Consider the following 21,117-nt stretch of genomic DNA (forward strand, 5'->3'; position numbering starts at 1 on the left):
GGTTTTAATCTCATCAGCAAACTTTGTCCTTTCTCTATTTGCCTCCATTTCCTTATCATTTTCTCAATTGCACAGATTCTCTCTCTCTTCTGTTTCTTACCTTTTAACCAATTAATGAGAGCAACCAGAAAAGCACCTTTCTTATGGGAGCTTATTTTCTATGAACCTCTGTCAAGTCCTTTGGAAACCCAAGTAGATTGTACCAATTGGATCTCTACTGTCTACATGTTCACTGAATCCTTCAGAGAAGTTTCTAGATAGGTAGGCCAGGATTTCCCTTCAGGAAAGTCATGCTGAGTCTGCCCCTCGTGTGATATTTATCCATATATCTTTTTGCATTCTTTATTACAGGTTCTACAGTTTCTACAGACTTACTTCAGTATCCTGAATCCCTCTAGAACAAAAGCTGTTTGAATGCAGTTTTACTGTTTCCAGACCTCAGTTTGCCAGTCTGAATGGTATTGTGCTGTGAGCCCTTTTCCCTTCTAACTTCTCTGCATCGTGCTCCACCATAGAGATGCATTTCAAGTTACCCTCAAGCTACTGCCAACTGTTGAGGTACAGAGCAGAATCCGTGGCCTGGGCATAACTAAGAAATAGGAGAAGGAAAGGAAAGGGAAAGGAGGAATGTTATCTGAACTACAGAGATTTGTGCAAAGCCAGAACACCAGGTTATCTAGGATACGTATTGAAAAGAGATTTTTTTTATTGATAGTCAAGCTGGACCTGAACTTGTAAATAAAAATCAGAAAAAGGAGACCAAAACTGAGAGAAGCTACATAAGTTACCTCAAAACTTGCTGCAACATCCCAAAAACTGAAATTGCCATTAGTAAATGTGTCATATAGACCTATTTTTGCAGTGTTGGCTTACATTACCTCAATCTAGTTACACTTCCTTAGGTAACACTCCAGAAGTTATAATGCAAGGGATGTTGACTTTACTTCTACTGATTCAGTCAGTTGTATTGATCCATCAATAAGAACATAAATTTTCTACATTCTGAGTATTTCATTTTCATAAAACAGGCCATTGTTCATTTCTATGCTAGATTTTCCATTAATGCAAAGCATTCCATGAATGCTTGACAGCACTGTTAAACTTTAGAAGTTTTAATGAGTAAGTTTTTCACAGATATGAGAGAACTAGGTAATTTATATGCTTCAAGTCCAAAGTGTTTCCACAAATTCTAGAGATTCACAAGGCGAATAGGAGCTGTGATACCCAGGGCCCTAGGGGCAGATTATGTTTGTAGAGTGGCCACAAAACCCTGTGATGAGTATGCTCCATTCCTTTGCTGGTTTGCACAGAAACCATGTAGATGAGCACAGCATTCCTTTGCTTGCTGTGGGCTCGTGAGTGGAATTTTTGCAGAAGACCAAAGGGGTTTCAATCATGCACATTATCCAAACCAGAACTGAATAAACTCACATTTTAGCCACAGAAATATGAGGAACTACCATTGGGAAAATGAAAAGGCTCTATGATATAAAGCCAAATGGGGAATTTTGAAAGAGGCAGCTTGTATAATTCCATAGTTCTACAAGGAATGAAGGGCAGAAGCCCACAGCTTGATACACTTTCAAAGGTTTCCTTTTATAATGCTGATCTGCATAAAGAGGATAGGGTGAAGGTGGGTAGAAACCAGGCTTTTAATTTAAGAGAAAGCTGGGATTCTGAGATGTTTTTTCTTCTGAAATGGAATGAAAACTTCCTGTAGTAAAATGTGGGGAAAGCAATTTTGATTCAATCAAAAGGTATCGTTTCGACAAAATTTGTGTTTCAGTTTAATTTTGATCTTTTTAAATTTTCAAAGCTTTTTGTAATATAAGCGCTTTTGAAACATGTTCCAAAGCTATTTAAAAAAAAAAAAAAAAAAAAGAAAAAGAAAACAAACAAAAATACAATTTGTTTTTAAAGAATATCAGAATGGTATGTTTTGATCTTTCTGAAATAATTTGCTTCTACTTAGCTTTTGTACTAAAATTCTATCACAACTTAGGTTCTGCAACTGCATGAAAGTGCACTGGCACAAATATTTAAAATAAGGAAACATCAACTTTCAACTAAAATCTTCTTCAGGGAAAACTTGTGACTGATTCCAGTTCCAAAACTAAAACTCTTCAGAAAAATTAAGAAGGTAATTGCAGGACATGATTTCCATATAACTGCCTTGCAGAACTGGGAATAGAGTTGTGGAAAGTTTTTAAAGTCCTGAAGCAAGTGAGGGAAAAAAAGAAACTTTTGGATGAGAATTGGGCTGGTGTTGTAGAAATTTCCTAACTGAAAAAAAAAAAAGAAAAATGTATTATGTAAATATTATACATACATATGTATTCATACATGTATATTAGGGTAAGATAATTTTAAAAATTATTTTTCTTTCAGAGAAGGACAGGTCATTTGGAGTCTTGTCATTTTGGGCTACAACAGAATGATAGGAGAAGCTGAAATAATAAGCCTTATACACATAAAGTGCTGGTTGCAATTACTAGTCTTCATTTTGGAAAAGGAGAAGAAACACTCAGGATTCTTTGCAGAAACAGAAAGATAAAGGCATGGTGGCCTCTCTCGTAGTCACAGGCACATGTCACCTCACAGAAGGGCTCAAGTGAGATGCAAGGTTTCAGTGGATGCTACTTTCAGAGAAGCAAAATCTTTTTGTGGCAGCACCTCCTCCTGGTGCTTGTTTCCTCATTTCCATCCTCATGACATTTTTCCATCTCCTTGGACACACCATCTCCGTTGTGTGCGGGCTCTGCAGTAAAATACATTAACAGAGTGATCTGGATTTAAAAAACCCAGATAAAAAGCATGGGAGTAGGAAGTAACTGTAGATGTTAAAGGGCGGGAAGCATCTAAGCTGGCGTCCTTACAAAGAAGTAGACTGCATAATTACACTCTCAGAAAGAAACATTAAAAAACAAGTTGTGAGAGAAGATAAAGGGGAAAGCAGCCACAGAACACCTGACCACCAGGAAAACACTAAGAAAAAGGCTGAAAGGAAAAGGCCTGCCTGTGTGAGGAGCCAAATAAACACAATACATTTTATGCATTCTTCCTAAATAAGCACTTTGTTAATGTGTAGCTTATTTCTGCCCTGAGAGGCAAGAAAAACATTACGCTTTGGGAATTAACCAAGAACAGTTTGTTTCCAACATTTCTTCCAGACTTCTGTTTTCTAGCTCCTCTCCTTGCCTCGCCTCTCCTCACCTCTCCTCCACCTCTCCTCTCCTCTGCCCCCTCACAGCCTCCTCAGCGACGCAGAGCCCCTGCCCTGCCGCAGGCCTTTTCCAGAAGGTTCCCGATCACCGTACCTGCCTCCCCTCAGCACTGCCTGCCCCACAGCCCTGCCGGGATGGGGCTGGCTTCCTTCGCATTGCAGAAGGTGAAGTGTCAATCCTGCTTCTGAAGCAAAGCCTTCAAAAGGCATTTAAAATGAGTTGGGACTGGTGTGAACCGGGCATAGGCAGATGCTGAAGGCGGCAGCAGCACCTCAGGGGCTGAGTCAGCAGCAGAGTCCATCTCAGCTGGCTCCATCTGAGACTTTAGCACCCAGGCCACAAGAATCCTGAATTCTCATGAAAATCAACCCACTCCTTCACCTTTTAAGGGAAGCACCATGATTCCTTTCCAGCCTGTTTTCCCCATCCAAGGTAACTCTGAAGGTTTCATAACTGCTGAGTTCTTTATTCTCCCCCACTCAGGCCTGAGACGTAAGAGAGGGGAAATACCTGATGTTTTGTGCTGTTGTGTTTTTTTCTGGGGGTGTAATCAAGTTGAGGATAATTCTCCACAGAAGTTCATAGAATCATAGAATCATTTAGGTTGGAAAAGACCTTTAAGATCATTGAGTTCAACTGTTAACCTAACACTGCCAAGTCCTGAACCATGTCCCTGCATACCTTTTAAATACCTCCAGGGATGGTGACTCCACCACTTCCCCAGGCAGCCTGTTCCAATGTTTGACACTCTTTCAGTGAAGAAATTTTTCTGAATATCCAATCTAAATCTCCCCCGGCACAACTTCAGGCTCTTTCCTCTCATCCTGTCACTTGTTACTTGGGAGAAGAGACCAACACCCACCTCGATGCAACCTCCTTTCAGGTAGTTGTAGAGAGCAATAAGGTCTCCCCTGAGTCTCCAGGCAAAACAACCCCAGTTCCCTCAGTTGCTCCTCATAAGACTTGTTCTCTAGACCCTTTGTTACCCTTCTCTGGACAGGCAAAGTTAGATGGTTAATGATAAAAGCCAATGATAGCAGCCAGGCCACCTGGAAGACTCACTGCTGAACTGCTTGGCTTCGATACGAAAACTAAATCGATATTTAAAGACTGACCTAATGTGATCTTTTTGGGTGATGTAAAACATCTTGGGCCAAAAATGCCTTTTCTTTGAAAGCAGTAGAATTAAATTGTGGAAATCAACGTGAAATCTTGATTTCTCTGATGTTACTGGAAGAGCTTGTGAGTGCCTCGAGAAAAGGAGGCAGAGAGGCAGCTGGACTGTGGCAAGACCGCTTTCCCAATCTCCAAATTACAACCTGTTTCAAATCGTCCAGCCGAGAGAGGGGCCGACACGCAGCAGTGCTTTGGCATGAACAGATCTCTATAAAAGCTCAGCATCAACTTTGTGTTTTAAAGTCATGTTGTGGTTCCCCAGACTAAATCAAACCAAGCTTAAAAAGACTCCAGAAGTGCACAACAAAAGCAGCCAGAATTTTTCAAGACGTTTTCCGGTTCCCACTTACCGGCGATCGGGCTCGGAACTGTTGACTCGTTGTGCGGCTGATTTGAGAAGAGGACGACAATAAAGTCTCTTTTTTGCCCTGACCACATGGGGTATCACCACTCGATCCCGGCTTTGCAGGGGCCGCGGGGGCAGCGCGGGCGCCGTGCCGTGCTCGCTGGGAGCCACCGCCCCTCCCGGGACCGTCCCGCCGCCCCGGGGACCACCGGGCGTTTCACTCCCTCGCGGCTCCCCCTGGTGGCCGCGGTCACCCGCGGTTCAGAGCGAGGCACCGGGCAAAAGGAAAATGAGGAGGTTGCGGGTCACCTCCGTTTTGCCCGTGGTGCAGGAGGCCAGCCCTCGGTTACAAACACCTCGGCTCCTGGATCTTAACGAGATCTGCACCCCCGTACCAAACTGCAGGTTTAATGCTGGTGCCCTCTCAGCAGAGACATTCCTCTATGTGATAAGTCAGCTAGGAACCCAATGCTTTTATGAGCTTTTGGCATCACATGAAAGAAAATACTTCAAACCTATATGTTTTTATAGGAGATCCATTACATTCCCCAGCAAAGCAGTGCTACTACTTCAATGAAAAATGGTATCTGCTAGAAAGTATACAGGAACACACATGCTCTTTAGCAAGCATACCTCCAGACATGTGCTACTTCAGCAGGTGAACTAGACACATGAAGGACTGGTAAAAAAACACATAAATGCATTTCTATAAATAGATCTCGAGCAATAGCCCAAATTATCAAGTCATAGCACTTAGTCTGAGATAATGAATTCTACATCAACTTACCCCACATCAGTCCTGTCATTTTTCTGTAAATGGTTACACATTTGAGGAGAAGGCTTACAATAATTCTGATGAAATTAGGTTTGGCAAGGGATTACAGCAGCTGCAGCATCTCTTTGTTGGACTGAGCATGAGATCCAAGTCTTCTGAAAGATGCTTTAATAAGCCAGGACCAATACTGGAGGAGTAAAGCTTAGAACAAGTGGGCCACAAAGGCCAAATTCTGCCAGGTAAGTTAGTCTGGTAACAGCACACTAGCACTGTCATAGCTGGTAATGGCAATCTGAAGGGTAGCAGTAACAGCCAAAGCAAGCCAGGACATGGCAGCCAGAGAAACAGAGACAGGAGTCCAAGGGTTGGCAGCGACATCTGAAGAGAGAGCTGGGAGACATACATACTACATTTGTTTTAGGGACATGGACTCTTGCTTTCCCGCCGGATAAGCAAATCAGAAATGCAACAACTAGATGAGTCTACACCTTGAAATCTGGCAAAGGAAACAATTTTAAAGTAATCCAACAAACCCTCCCCTTTGACATCTACCACACGGACAAGATACCTTTCTTTACAATGCTTTTGACACAGACTCAACTACAGTGGTACCATCTTGTGAGCAATAAGAGAATCAAAGTATTCCTGATTAATAAATGGCAACTGTTGACAGTGACTGGACATGAGCTACATACAGATTAACATTATACCTCTCGCAGTTTAACAAATGTACCTAGATGTAGCTGGGATTTTTTTCCCTTTAAATTAGGGAGTGCCAATTGTTTGAAATTCTTAAGACAGAACCAACTTTGGCAAAAGTTAGTTGAGAGGCTAGAACTTTCGTGAAAATAAATTTTTAGGGCATCAACTAGCACCCAGCACCAACACACCTCAACAACCAATTAAAATCGCTGCTTTGCCGTTCTACTCCCTCAGAAAATCCTCAACAGTGGGCTGCAAACTTACAGAGCACCACAGACTAGTAAAACTGCTCATCAGGCCACCCTCTAGGATACAGAGAGCTCATGTTCATATCCTTGAACTAGACTGAAAGCACAGGGGCTAGAACCTGCTCTGAGTTCTAGGCATGTGCCCTCTTTCTCCTAAAGTTTAACAGTTACTTCCCGAAAATGGAAAGAAGATAGTTTATCAAAGAAACTATTTTCCACGTAACTAATTTCCACATTTTGTTGTGATGTGTTTGAAGCTGAACCTGAAAAACTAGGGAGATGTTTATGTAAAAGACTTATTGTAAGAAAAAGAAGAAACCTTTTCATTTAAGATTAATCAAAAGAAACTATTTACTATGAAAGAAAGTCACAACAGTGTAAGATAGTCAAGCAGTAACAGCATGCACTTCCTAACCTTTGGAAAGGAAAACTTGTCAAAATCCTTTCTTAAAGTGTGCATGTAAAGAGACACAAAGACAAATTATAGAAAAACGTACCCATTTATTCAAGGTATGACAAGGATATTTACAGTATTCGTTTGCTCAGAATAAGATCCATCCTTATGATTTTTAAAGCAGCAATTATAAATTACATTTAAAAGGGGAAATGTTCCAAGCATGTTTCTGTTAAAGATATTTTTATGACGACAGAAACACTTTAAGGCTAAGTCATTTTGACCTTTGCTGCCACCCACATTTATCTTGGCAAAAGTGTCTCAGACATTACCTTGAGGGATAATGACTATGCTAAATTCAACATACAATTTTGTTCCCTCAGATGCTTTTCACAACAGTTCACATCTGACAAAAACTGACTTCTGAGTTTAAACAATGAATTAAATATAAGTGAGATGAACTGCCCACATCCCGGCATTTCAGAAGGCTAGAAAAAAATCACAGCAACACATTCATCACCTCTGAAAGATATCATCAACTTCCTTTTTGATGAAAGTACTTCAGCTTACCAAGCAATTTGCTTTCAGTCAGAGCTCCATAGTCATGTGGTACAATCCACCTTTCCCATCACATTACTTTCAAAAGAAAATAATAAAAATCTTCAGGTAGCTGACTTCCAATGTAAATTATGAACACCATCTGCTTTAAACAGTACTTGATTCCCACAGTACAAACTAGTGCTCTGCCAAAGCAAATACGATGAGTTTGCTAAACTGCTGTAGTGTTATTCTCTAGTCATTTTAACACACCACAGATCTATGGGAGCACTTAAAATTGGTTTATCTCTTGAGGTAGAAGCCACAAGTCATATTTAGTCCTGTTTGCAAACTGCAACACACATGCCATCAGGCAAATATAGCCATTTTTTGTCATTTATAAAACACACTGATTTTTCAGACATTATTCATTGTAAATATAATGGCATTTTTTCCGCTGAATCATTTTGTGCCTGTTTGAGAAAGAAGCAAATTAAATGTTGGGAATAGTAGATTGTGGCTACTTACACAGTTATAATGAAAATAAAACATGTCTTGTACAAATGAAGTTCATAGCAACTTCCAAAGGGCTGGTATATGAGGATTCTTGTTAAAAAGTTATTTTGGAAAATACCAATTTTAACTGCATCATAAAGGAAAAGAAAACAATCCAAAACCCAGTCATTAGACCTCTAAGAATACATAGTTACTTGAAATACTACCATTGCATTTTGGTAATTTTTTTAGGATTACATTTAAGGGAAAAGAAAATTAAACACAACTGCAGCCCCCAAAGCCTGCACAAATACAGTTTACTTAATAATGACATTTTATTAGGTGAGGACACTACATAACTAAATCTATTGAAAGTGAACAATGTTTAACATTCCAATAGAAGCAGAAATGTGACCCTTGCATTAGTAGGGGACATTTATTCCAGATTAGCTAAGAATCTATGTAACAGCAAAGTTGTTGCTGTGACTGATAGAACTTTTAAGCTATTTGAAGATAGCTCGAGCAACAAGTTACAAAACATACAGAGATTGGCACTTGATCTTTAGTTAGCCCCATTAGCTTGATTTTTCTCCCCAGAGACTCACATACACAGAACTTAAGTTTTCATTTTATTACTGTAAAAAATAAGTCAATTTGTAGTTCCAGAGTAAACAAAGAAACCTTAGCTTCAAACTATTTAAAAACAAAGGTTCAGATTTTCATAAGATACATTTCACAGGGTTCATGTCAGCACCTTAACCAAATGCATTTTTTGTGAACTAAGCATATTTCACAAAGTTTCATGTTAGTGACAAGGGGCTACATTCTCATCTGGATGCAAGTGTAACATGACACAAGGAGAACAAACTGGAAGAGGAGTGTGAGCCAGTTTCCAGAGTTCCCTGTTGAGCTCTACACATGTTCAGAACCAACATTTAAGACTGCAGTTATCAAAGATTGACCTTTTGCATATTCCAAAATGGAAGGCAAATACAATCAACTTACATTTGGCTTTGAAACATTAAGATAACAATGTTTTATTTCAGCCACATATTTACAAAAATGTTTACAACAGAATCGTGTAGGGTTTCCTTTTTTTTCCATGATACACTTAAAGATGAATAGTCATCTTAACTTTCATGCAAAGACGCATCTCTTGTTACACAAGAAGTTTTCTGATTCTTTTTTTACACTCTGATAGCAAGCAGAGGGTTGGATAAGTTTGGGTCACCCTTAAAAACATAGGCCTGTTTGCTCTACTGCACCTTCAAAATAAGGAGGTAAAGTACAGGCACTGTTAATTCCACAAGGGTTCATTGCCTCTAGCATTTTTTCCAAAACCAACAAAAATAGTCTTGAACAGTTGTCACATGGGTTATTCCATGGCTTTCACCTCTTCAATTTACTTCCTGAACTCTGGAGTTACTTTCCTAGAAGCACACTTGCTGAGCTTCTTTTCTAATGTATATTGTTGACTATACATTTTAAATTAAACTGTTATGTAAAGAATGTAACAAGCTTTTCCTTTGTACACAACTTTGTGCTGAGTATTCTTCAAAAGGATTTCATAAATAATACAGTAAGTTTAGAATTGGTCTTCTGCCCTCTTGTCATTATACCATGTTGTTGCTTTCTCCAACTTTATCTACAAGCTGTAGAAAAGGAGACAAAAAGGTTTTAAGCTGCATGACATTAATGTACAGTGAAGTTACTCCCAAATATTACTTGCTACTTGCACAGTTAGTATGCGACTGAAAATGAGAGTCAAGTGGTACTCACCGAGATCTCATGATTTAAGTTTGTGAAAATTAAAAATCTTACAACTGTGTTTCTGCATGACATGTTTTTCTCATATAGACATTAACAGTGCAACATGAAGATGTAACAGAATGAAAAGGAAACAGAAGAATGCAGATAACACTGCTAGCTTAATGATTAAAACAAAACAATACAGTATCAGCCACACATGCATTAGTAGACCAAGTAAGATATTTCAACTGACCATTACTGTGGATTCTCTTCTGAGCCTACGTAGGCTTTGAATAAAACATTAACAATTACCTTTCTAAAACAAGATTTAACCCCATTATGATCAAACTAAATATGACTAAGTAAGATCAATTGACAAATGAAATATCCAATTGATCATGAATTATCAGCCAGAACTTGGCCTAAGATTGGAACAGATCATCTTGAACACCAATTTTTAAAAAACAGCCTGTATACATCTAAGTTATACCCCCTATTAATTTTTTAGTGATAACTATTAAAACTGTTGCTTTCAAAACTAGGATTAAAAATACTTGTGTTAAAATACATACCGAAATTAGCACAGTAAAAGTAGTTGACTGAAACACCCTAGACTACCATCTTTCTGGCACCTGTTAATTGTCTTCAAATCCCTGGCTATTGGTTAAGAAAATGGAAAACTGCATTTGAAAATATACAAATCTTAGTAAATAGCAAGACGTAGTCTGGTGCAGTGGACCTTAATAAATATATCTGATGAATGACTATGCATCATGAGAGTTTCTGGATTCACCATAGAAGCTGCAATTTAACATTGAACTAAACTGTTTGCTTTTACAGGCCCGTTTTCATAAATATATCCAAGTACTACACAAAGAAGAACAGTGTCCTCCTCATTGTACAGACAGGAGAAGAGGCACAGAACAGTAGCGTGATTCGCCTATCTGGTCACCTAGGGCCAACAGTGAAGCAGGAAGCAGAACCCCAGTGTCCTGAGTCACAGTCCAGGGCTCTTTCCACTTCACAACATGTAAGCAGGGGCAGCTTCTGCAAAGGTGTCCTTTTTGTTCCTTTTGCATCTAGAACTCTCTCACTGGGAATGAAGGCGATCTGTATGGTGCAAGAATTATACAGGAATACACGCAGAGTAACTGCTCTACAGTTATTTGCTTTATTTCTGATGCATTTCTACTATTGCTGTAAGAATGGAATAAAAACCAGTACAAGCTTCAAATTTTGCATGAGGTACCGAACACTTACCGAGCTTATACCAGGTAAATTCAAGAGATATCCAAGAACTGGAACTCTTCTAATGAAGCCAATCACCACAGGAAAGAACCCCCTTCAGGTAAGATATCAGAAGATTGTATTAGTTTTTTATAATTAAACTATTCTCATATTGCTATAAAATGAAGAAATAGGAGGTATTTTTTAAACCAAGATTACATAAAATCTTGTAGTTTGTTAGCCGCACATTAATTTTACCAAATATATCAACATACATTCAGCAGAGAAAGAAGAAAACTGGGAAAGAAACACATTATTTTTAAAGGAACTTAATTTTCTTCATAGCTGGCAACCTCTTAAAAAAAGCTCTTAAAAAAAAATAACTAAAAGAATAGTCAACTTAGTCAACAGAACTCACACTCCCAACTCATTTCTCAAAATTACCATACATATTTTGAGAGGATTTATTTTTATGCTATAGGAAATACATTCTTGCAATACCCAATGTAAAAACAACTGAAGTTAATTCTGAGTAAACCCCTTTGAAACCATATATGGTGGTCCTTACATTAACCAAAGAGAATTAAACATGACAGAGTTGCATATTCACTTATTTCACAAATTTATGTAAAGTCAGAGATTTGAATCATGAGCCAGGGGATGTTGCCTAGCACAGCTGCTATGGTGCAGCCCCCTGCACTGCCCACTTTGTCTCTGCAGCAGGAAAATAATTTTTCTATGCCACCATCTCAGCGGTTTGCAGTCATTTGCAGCAATTCAGCTGGTGGTGGCATTCTGAGGAATCTCTTGTTGAGCTATACATTCCCTGTGTAGAATAAGGATTAACATGTAATGAGACCTCAGCCACAGTGAAACAGTGAAGTTTCGCAAGTCTCATCATCCTCTTCACTACATCAGTAAGAACTACTTGCTGGGTAATATCACTCTCAGCAAGTTTTTCTTGGAAATTTTCTTTTTTTAAAGACCGGATTATTTCAGTAGTCCAGTAAATTTTGATGCAGGGCACACAAACCACTTGTGACGGATTAAAACAACTGGTGTAGCCAAGAATAAGAAATAGTCAGTACAGTTAGAATAATATTGTTATCTATAACTCCGGATGCCTGTAACCCGAACAAGGCTCCAAAAGCAGCTTAGAGTACAAGAGATACTGTCCCATAATAGCCTTCTCCAGTGAATGCAGTCTGAGCACATGGAAGTATAGCAAAAGACTAAACCTCTGACAGGAAACTTGTGGCAGCATGTTAAATAAAGACAAGAAGGGAAAGGCATTCTAGATTTAAAGCAGCATAAACTAATAATTGTGTGTATGTCTCACTTCAGTCAGATGCATCTCAAAACAAAATAATCTTTGCAATCCTGTCGTTTAAGTGTTCTTGGTCATCAGTACCTAATTGTTGCTTTGTGGACAACAGAGGCTCTGCAATTACTGCTACAGGGCATATGAAAGGTGACTATGTAGAAGTAGTCTAGATATGCAAAACAACAACCTACAAGTAAAGATTCTAGAGGGACCTGAACACCTAGTGAACTGGTTTAGTGGTCTAAAAAAATCAAGACTGAAAAAAGTACAATACAGTGGTTTACATTTGTAAACACTGTATTCAGTGATTCAGTTGTATTCAACTCAGTCTGAGTTGAAATAAAGTTACCAGAACTGTTAAATTGCTCTTGATAAATATAAAGGTTTTCCATATAAAAGTCCTGGTAAACACAAGTAGAACCATTAGGATACACAGAAATGCCCATCCTTACAACATACTGCCCTAACAAATCCAAAGGTGCATAAATTGATCTGGTATTCCTTGGGCTTAAGAAAATTATGTACTTCAGAGACCGATGACAACAGGGAAGTTTTCTGTTATGCAACCAAACAGTGGGATCCTGAGGAATCATATAAAATGATGCTTGAGGAAAGGCTCCACTTTTAACTTCTTCAAAAAGGAGCAGGTTACTGGAAACACGATAATGGTTGAAATGAACGAGACTGAAGCAAAAAAGTCTTTACTTGGAATAGTAACTAGCTAACATTGTAGCAAGGGATTTGGATACTAAGAACTATTAAGCACTAGAAAAGATGGTCTAGAGATGTTTTAAATTAAAACAGATCAGATAAACATTCACATCTGGAATTATCTATCCCTTGTTGATACTCTTCTGGCTGAGGGATAGTCCCCGTGACCTAGGGATAACTACTGACCTTCTATAATTCCTTCAACTTTATTTCACTCTGCTAGTCCCTGGCTAGCACCAATAGATAATCCATAACCATACATGCTTAGACACAGTAATTTATAATTCTTTTAAAAGGAGAAATGTTTGGTTGGACACACTCTACTTGTTTTGTACTGGCTGATTAAACCCAAGTGCTACATTCAGTGAAATACTGTGATTTTTCAAAAGACTTGCAGTAGAACAATAAGAAGCATATATTAAAATTGCAGAATTAATTTTCAGAAATCTCACTGTCTTCAGTAGAAGCCAAGTTAAGATTTTTTTTTCCAGTAAAATATTTAAACATTTTATTTGAACTAAATACAAGATTAACATACAATTTTATTGAGTGGAAAAAAGAAAGCCATGAGAACGGCGGTTTGATTCTGATTAACAGGAACTGTACTATTTAGCCAGTAGCTGAACACTTCAAAAATATTTTAGGTGTCTCTTACTAGATTAATACGCACTAATGAAACAGTCTTCATCAGCACAGAAGTCCAAGAACAATTAAAAGCCTCCCTTCTTATTAGCATATTTTGTACTTTGTTCTATAGTGAAGTATGGAACTTCAACCATGGAAATAAAGATAAAATATAGATATATACAGGGTGTAACACATCAGATTCTTTCACCATTACACTGCATTTATGAAGAAGTTAAATCACACATTGTGAAAGCTATAACATGTATTACAATTGCTGTTTAAAAAAAATAACAATTTTTCATCTTTCCTTAACTCAGACAAGATAATGGTAACCTAAGCCAGTAGTTCTGACTATACTAGGGCAAAAGGGTAATGAAACATGACATAAAACATCTTTTCACTGGACGACCATAGTAATGAAATCGTAAAGTTATAAACCTAGGATGTTTGTAACCAAGTATTTTGCCCCATTTGTTAAAGAAACGAACAAACTCCCCACAAAAAAAAATACTAAGTATCTAAGTTCCCTAATGATGAAATACTTAAACTTTGCACTGCTAATAATTTGGGGTCCCAGATATTTCGAAGCTTTACAATTCTTTGGTTAGACATAAACAGTACCAAAGTCAGTTTGGTATATGCCTCACAAACATTAGCAGATTTGAGTCTTGGAAAAATACTTACCAACTTTCCACCTCTTGCAAATATAAATCAACAATTTTATATAAAATCTATCAAAAGCGAACATTTAAAGGTTGCCACTTTGCCAGCTGCAATGCAGCAACACTAAACAAATATATTTGTTCCTAGACACACCAGTACAGAAAGGTATTTTGAAACAAGTCTTACCTGAATAATAGGAAGAACCCATAAATTTCAAGGACCATTCCTATTAAAGGCCAACCAATGAGAACTATGAGCACACCACCAAGGAAAAAGCCCGTTGCTTTCATTTTGTGTTTTTGAAAGAAGAATCGAAATGTTCTTTCTAAACCGATAACAAAAGACAAGCCAGCCACAAATAAAACCTAGAAAAGGCAAAAAAAAAAAGAAAAAACCCAGCTAATTATATTCCTAAGTTTAATATGTAGACATAAATATATATATATCTTCTACAAAATTAGATTGCATTTCTTGCACAACTTCTTTTAATACCAAAAGATAGATGGTAAGAAGAAATTTACTAATGATTTTCTTTTGTAAATTCCATCTTAAAGCATTTGTAGCTAGCATTCAAAACTCTTCTCTCAGCTGCTTAAAAAGTAAGAGGTCTACCTTTGCGGTCTCTGACAAACACAATCATGTCAAAAGACCTGGTGACAATAGTTATATCTGTCCTGTAACACAAGGACAATCATTATCCACAAGCAGTGCTGAAGCTTAGTACCACTGACAGCAAAGGTTCCTAAAAACTGAGGACACACGTTACAAAAGCAACTCTGTTCTGTACCGTGGACATCTTCAATAGCTCGTACTGATCTACTGAACAGCACAAAGCCAAAAAAGGAAAATAGCTGAAGAGCATTATCGGTTATCTTACTTGTTGGTTTGGGTTTTTTTGCACTGTGTACAGATTTTCTACTGTATACTGGTTCCAGTATAGACTGAACACTATCACACTAGCCCCAACTAGTCAGGACTATTTTTAGTGTCCTTTAGCAACAGAACTTGTAACTATTTCAGCTTGCAAGCATACATCCAGGCAACATTTTTACTGAGAAAGGGATAGTATCTCAGATTTTACTCAAGATTATAGATGAAATTTAAGCTTTTTATATTATTTAATAGACCACTTTAACACCTCTTCCCCCTTCTGATATAATTTCTTTTAAACTTTCTGTAAGGATACAGTACCTTTTCTTGCATTACATTTGGTTACCACATAGACTGTCATTGCCTCTTCCTACCTATGTTTCCATCATTTTCCCTAAGCAGGATCTCTTATTTCCACCTTGCATTAGGAAAGGAAAAAATAAGCATTATTTTATTTTTAAACTCTTTCACTATATGCTTTATTGATGGTTCAGAACAATGCTTCAACTAACGCACCCAAATTAAAACATACATTTTTATATTTTCCTTCAGTGAATCTCAGTATTTGACTCTGCTGCTACAGAATGAAACTGATCAGTTTTGACCACAGACTTTTAGGCATCAGCAAAAGAGAATGCAAACCTCTACCAGGCTGTGCTCTTGGCTAGCTGGTGAAGCTGAGAACAGCAGAGGCGCAGAGATTATCACATTCAGAAAACACCCTGTCATTTTATATTTGCTTTGGACTGGGAATTTTGTGTACCAGAACTAGGATTTATTTTTCTATGCCGCTTTGATCTTGTAAAAACTGAAGATATTAAATCTCTCCACTATGAAGGGTGATTGGCTCTTCTAAACCCAGACTATCAGCAATTCATACTTCTTTCTTTCCTAATAAAACACTGCAAAGCTACATTTGCTAGTGTGTACAGAACACTTCACTATTCTTATCCAAATACATACTTAAATTTGACAGTTATCTTACAAGATGACAAAAAAGAAAACATTAGTGATGGCAGCCAATCTGAAGATTGTATTTGCAGCAGCATAACAAGCTGCTTCTTGTCTGACCAACATATCACAGGCTTGACCTGGAGGTATGATATTTAGATTCATGTGAGCTGTTCTAACTTTAATCAGGAAAAATGATTCACTCCTGTCACTGAGTATAACTCTTGCTTTATACCAAATTGCCACAGTATTCCTTGTGATCCAGTTTCAAATTGATAACTTAATTCTATTTTTAGTTTATTTTTAATATATCATATACTGAATTCTAATCAGTGCAGAATCTAGGACTAAACAGAAGCCACTTACATTTCCAATAGCCAAAAGAGCTTTGTCAAAGAAGAGTATCATTCCAAAGAAAAGGAAAAACACTCCAAAGCCTGTTAGTCCCATTCCAATCTCTGAAAAAGAAACAAATTTAGGTATGTAACAAAACATAGTACCAGGAAAAACTCATGCATAAAGACTGTGAAAAACTTAGAACGTCCAATCTACAGACATTTTAAATTTATAAAAAACCTCAGCCTATTTTATGACCACCTAAAAACTCTGAGTGTACAAATATAGTATGTCTTGTAGACACCAATTATTTAAACAGACTGAGAGATCTTTGAAAGCTGCTTATCAGAAAAAGTACATATTTGAAACTATATAGTGAAATTGAATGCAACAAAAAAAGAATCATGCATACATATATACATAGAGCAAAGACCTCCCTTTTGATTTACTGCTAGTATGGAGAAAAGGACTTTTTTGTGAACAGGTAATGAAACTTTGTTTACAATTTGCAACTCTTATCCCATTACGTTTACTGTAGTAACACAAGCACCCTGGGCCTTTCCATCCTCCTGAGGCCTCACATTCCACCTCCCATAATCTTGCATAGCAGCCCCACTTCCCCCAATTTCTGAACACCACTCAGACTAATGCTATAGGCTCCTTCCAAGCTACACATGTGCTGATGGCTATTAAACACTAGCTTGGGTCCCCAGCCAGTTGCCAGTGTTCTCAAAACTAGTAGATACTAAATATCTTTGAGTCCTGCCTGTCTGTAAAGGTTGCTCAAGAAATACTGGGAAGGTGAGAGCTGAATGGAAGGTTTGAAAAGAAACCAGGCTAGAAATGTCAAACTATGATTAAAGCTACCATTTGACAATAGCCTCCAAGCTATCTTGAAGACCATGGTTAAAAATACATCCCACTTTCAAAATTAAACCTCTAAGGCCTTCCTTTGACTCTCACACAGACTGATTGGGAGAGAAATAACAGGAACAGCAGCAACATGGCTGCAAAAAAATCTTTGCATTTATCTGCGCACTCACCCTTAACATTATTGCTATCCCTGTGATCAGAGAACTTTGAAATCTACAGGATACATAAAAACAGCTAGCAAAACCAGCCCTAATACTATAGACAGGCTGGCAGCCCAGTTTGTGTCTCTGTGTGTATATAAATTGAAGTTCCCAGTAGTTTTGTAAAGCCTCAAACAAAAAACCCCACCCACTATCACAGTGGTAATTGCTACTGTTAGCCAGATCTACCTAAATGTATTTTAGTTGCAGTTTTGACTGCAATGTAGAGCTAGTTGATCATTTACTGTTGCTTGAAGAGTTCAGGAGCAAAGGAGTATTGCTCTGTCTATTTCAGAACTTCCATTTAGTTACTGCAAAAAAATTTCAAAACAGCTCAGAGATTTGTTACAGCAACATTCAACTTCCTGAACTTCTTCTGTAAGGGCTCATCTTTCAGCAAGGTTGCAGATCACATGGTGTTAAATCTGTGGTTCTACAGTATTGCCTGCCTCTTTAATCTTTTGCTATTAGCGTTTGAACCACCCAGAATTAAAACTAGTAAGTAACCTCCTACAACTGATTTACTGCAGACATTCTCAATACTTGTTTACAATGAAAAATGGAATTAAAAATAGTATTTTCAATGAATCTGCTGACCGAAGGCAATATAACAATTGCAATCTGCCCTTTTCTCTAATAATCTTTACTTTACAAGAGCAGAAACAATTTGCATTCTGGCAGGAAAACACTTGGAGACAGGACTCCAAAGGAATTACCAGCTGCCAATAAGATAAATATGCAGTCACGGGAAGCGAGTATTCACTCCTCCCGCAGACACAGCACAAAGTAGGGATCTAGCAAGAAGGCAGAGGCCAACTCCCAACAGCTACTGCAATTACTACTCTGACACTTCTGTACTCACTTCAAACATGTTTGTAAGCACCTACTCCTACAGCAAGTTCAGTTTCACTTTAAAAGTCAAAACCATTCTCTGGTTAGTGGAGGGAAAAGAAAAAAAAAAAGAAACACAAGCAACACCATTCTCATTGTCCCAAAATTACTGCTGAAAGAAGATGAGTAGTCCAGGGCTACTATTCTCTGTTGCCAATATCTCAGCAGAAGGTATTACTGACGTGATTCATATCAGAATTTGGAAATATATTTGACTAGCATTCTTAGAGGAAGAAAAAAAAAAAAAATCACTGACATCTGGTACTTAATCTTTGCAACAATGAACTAGGAATTTTTATAGAGGGTGTGAACTATTTTTAAATGCTTTCTCCTGCACCAGAAGACCCTTCCCATGTTACTCAAACACAACATTTTCAACACCTAGAAATGCAGAAACACATACTAGCCATGTGACATTTACTCTGGATTTTTAAAAAGTTATTATGATGTACTGAGAGAAGGGAGCAATGGTTTCTCAATGTTTCTGCAGAAATCCTGTAAGCTATGCAAGAGTACTGCAGTACTGTATCAAAACAGTTTAGTAAATATTAAGACTTAAAATTAAAATACATTGCTTGTGAAAGTTCAGGGAAGACAACGCACATTCTCTATCTTTTGTATAGAAAATAAGAATGGAATCTTGCACTATAGGCTTGCAGAAGATGAAAATTAATGCAGTTTATAGTTTATTAAGTTTCAATTTTTTAATTGTGTTGCTAGCAGTATTTTTTAGTATTGAAAAATTAATTTGTTTGGGAAAAACTAAGTGCATTCTTTTGCAATTACTGGTGATTTATAACTCCATTCAATGAAGCACTTCAAAAAATGTTCTAGACGACAGCTGCAAATTTAACTTTCCAAACATCAACTAATGCAGTGGTCCTCTCCAGGTATTTATCATGATACTCTACCAGTGACTCTATGGTGAGCTCCGTATTTTTCCAGAGAGCAGGGAGTTTAAAAATACCTGATTAAATATCTTCAGAATTTCAGAAAAAACTGTGAAAAAGCTAAAAACTCCTGAACTCCACAGTATTTCACTTACTATTCTTAGCTCTGAAAGTTAAAACCAACAGAATCAGCACTGGAGTTAGCTGAAGGTCCCAAATGTGGAACTAAGAAAAAGAAAAGTAGCAAATAGATCTCCTCCTTCTGAAAAGATTTTTCTTTTTTCCCCAATGAATACTCTGGACAGGAGGATCAGGGGAATGGGAAAAAGCAAAGCCCACAAGGGTTTAATCAATCAGAAAAAATAACTCCAAGGGTTAGCATCCATCCCCATAACAGAGAACAGTGCCTGAATTTCTCAAGAAATCACTGACCTTAATTTGAGCCTGCTTTTCTGCCCGTCTTCATCCCTGGCCTTGACTGGCTCTCCAATACCTCCTTTTCCAGGATCCTGCTATCAAGTTAAACTTAGTTCTTTTAACTTTGTTTTCTACATTTTTCACACTTATCCTCCTTCATAACTGACACTACGGTACCCATCAAGCAGGCTCATTTTCTTTCATGGCAACCATGCCAGAAACATATCACATGCGAGGTGTTAATTCAAATCAAAGACCTAACATTCTCCTTTACCTCACAGTTTAAACTCTTACAAACCCCTTTAATTTGATTTCTTTGTGATTTCCCTTTCAGCATCTCTATTTCCATTCAGTGAAAAGAAAACTACGGTTACATACAAGTACTTCTTTTTTCTCTCCAGATTGAGTGTCTGGTCCTCACCTTAAAACCCCCTCAATGTCACCCGCAAACATGTAGTACAGTAGTAGTAAGTTAAAAGAAACACAGTAAAGCCACTGACATGTAATTAAGTGATTTCAAACCACTAACGTCCACACGGAGGCATACTAGAAGACTTTAGCTAATTGTTACTTTTGTTTACCGTTCAGCTTTCATTCATTCTCGCCATCGCCACGCCACAGCAGACCTGCCAGCACGGAGGAGCTCGCAGCCCGAGACAAACGCAGGCAGCCACAGCGGCGCGGGTGACGGTGCCATTCTACGGAAGCGGGCACCGGCGTTGCCGAGCGCTCCTCCGTAGCCCCGCACTCCCCTCGCTTCCCCTTCCACCTGGCAGCTCACGGTACCACCGCCAGACCCGAGGCCGGGGCGAGTTTTAAGTCCTCACGGAGCGGCCACGCCGACGGGCGCGGCCAAGTAAGCTCCGCCTGCGCCCTCCCGTTCCCACCCCGCGGCTGCTTTTCAGCCGGTGCCCGCCGCGGGCGGCAAACGGGCGGGCCGACGGCTCCCCCTGACTCGCACAAACCGAACCCCTCCTCGGCGACTCCCGCCCCAGCGCCGGGAGTCTCCCCTCCGCGCCGCGCTCCGCCAGAGCGCCGGGGCCCCGAGCGGGCCTGGGCCGAGGAGGGAGCAGAGCTCTCCGCAGGGGCGCTTCGGCACAGCAGCCCATGCCGGGGCCCTAAGCCCCGACCGCTCCCACGGCTACCACCGACGCGCCGCGGAAGCGTGAACAAAGGGCGAGGGCCCGGGACCGGCGGGCCAGGCCCGCCCCGCACTGCTCGACCGCCACCAGCGTCCCTCCCCCGCCCCGCCTCCCCGCCCCGCAGCTCAGCCGCCCCCAGTCCCACGGCGGGCGACCCGCTCCCCACGGGCTGCTAGTGGCGAGGGAGCGGCGCTTACTCTGGGTGTCCGAGAGGGAGATCATGGTGGCAGCGGAGCGCGGGGCACAGCAGCCGCAGATGCGACGGCCACGTCTTCCGGAAACACGCAGCCCCCTTCGCCTCGCCGCCGGGTGAAAGGAGGCCGCTGATTGGCTCCGGTCCCGCCAATCG

At 39.3% G+C, this 21,117-nt stretch overlaps 1 protein-coding gene and 1 long non-coding RNA gene across 4 annotated transcripts; both read right to left on the bottom strand.

Moving 5' to 3' along the window:
- Nucleotides 1-688: 688 nt before the first annotated feature.
- Nucleotides 689-4,901, bottom strand: LOC141943798 (uncharacterized). Its single transcript, XR_012629054.1, has 2 exons — nucleotides 4,751-4,901; nucleotides 689-2,758 (listed from the first exon to the last, which is right to left on the bottom strand). It is a non-coding gene; the product is annotated as an uncharacterized LOC141943798 (long non-coding RNA).
- A 2,051-nt stretch (nucleotides 4,902-6,952) lies between these two features.
- Nucleotides 6,953-21,116, bottom strand: GOLT1B (golgi transport 1B). 3 transcript variants are annotated; one of them, XM_074871453.1, is made up of 6 exons: nucleotides 20,966-21,116; nucleotides 16,386-16,477; nucleotides 14,385-14,563; nucleotides 10,907-10,988; nucleotides 9,900-9,933; nucleotides 6,953-9,549 (listed from the first exon to the last, which is right to left on the bottom strand). In XM_074871453.1, the coding sequence occupies exons 1-5, from the start codon at nucleotides 20,988-20,990 to the stop codon at nucleotides 9,925-9,927; spliced, it is 387 nt and encodes a 128-aa protein (XP_074727554.1). In that variant the 5' UTR covers nucleotides 20,991-21,116; the 3' UTR covers nucleotides 6,953-9,549; nucleotides 9,900-9,924. The 3 variants fall into 3 exon arrangements, with proteins under 3 accessions (XP_074727554.1, XP_074727553.1, XP_074727551.1); XM_074871452.1 differs by lacking the exon at nucleotides 9,900-9,933; XM_074871450.1 differs by lacking the exon at nucleotides 9,900-9,933 and having other exon boundaries at nucleotides 6,953-9,579.
- Nucleotide 21,117: the final 1 nt, after the last annotated feature.

The sequence above is a fragment of the Strix uralensis genome, chromosome 5 (assembly GCF_047716275.1).
Source record: "Strix uralensis isolate ZFMK-TIS-50842 chromosome 5, bStrUra1, whole genome shotgun sequence".
In the NCBI taxonomy this organism is placed as follows: Eukaryota; Metazoa; Chordata; class Aves; order Strigiformes; family Strigidae; genus Strix; species Strix uralensis.

Bases quoted from the DNA above. Each gene is read 5' to 3' on its own strand.
- GOLT1B (XM_074871450.1), bottom strand. From the start codon at position 20,990: ATGATCTCCCTCTCGGACACCCAGA. The intron at 16,478-20,965 runs GTAAGCGCCGCT...TTTCTTTTTCAG, and splicing joins CTCCCTCTCGGACACCCAGA to AGATTGGAATGGGACTAACA. The intron at 10,989-14,384 runs GTAAGACTTGTT...TCTTACCTGAAG, and splicing joins GGGTTCTTCCTATTATTCAG to GGGGTTCTTTCCTGTGGTGA.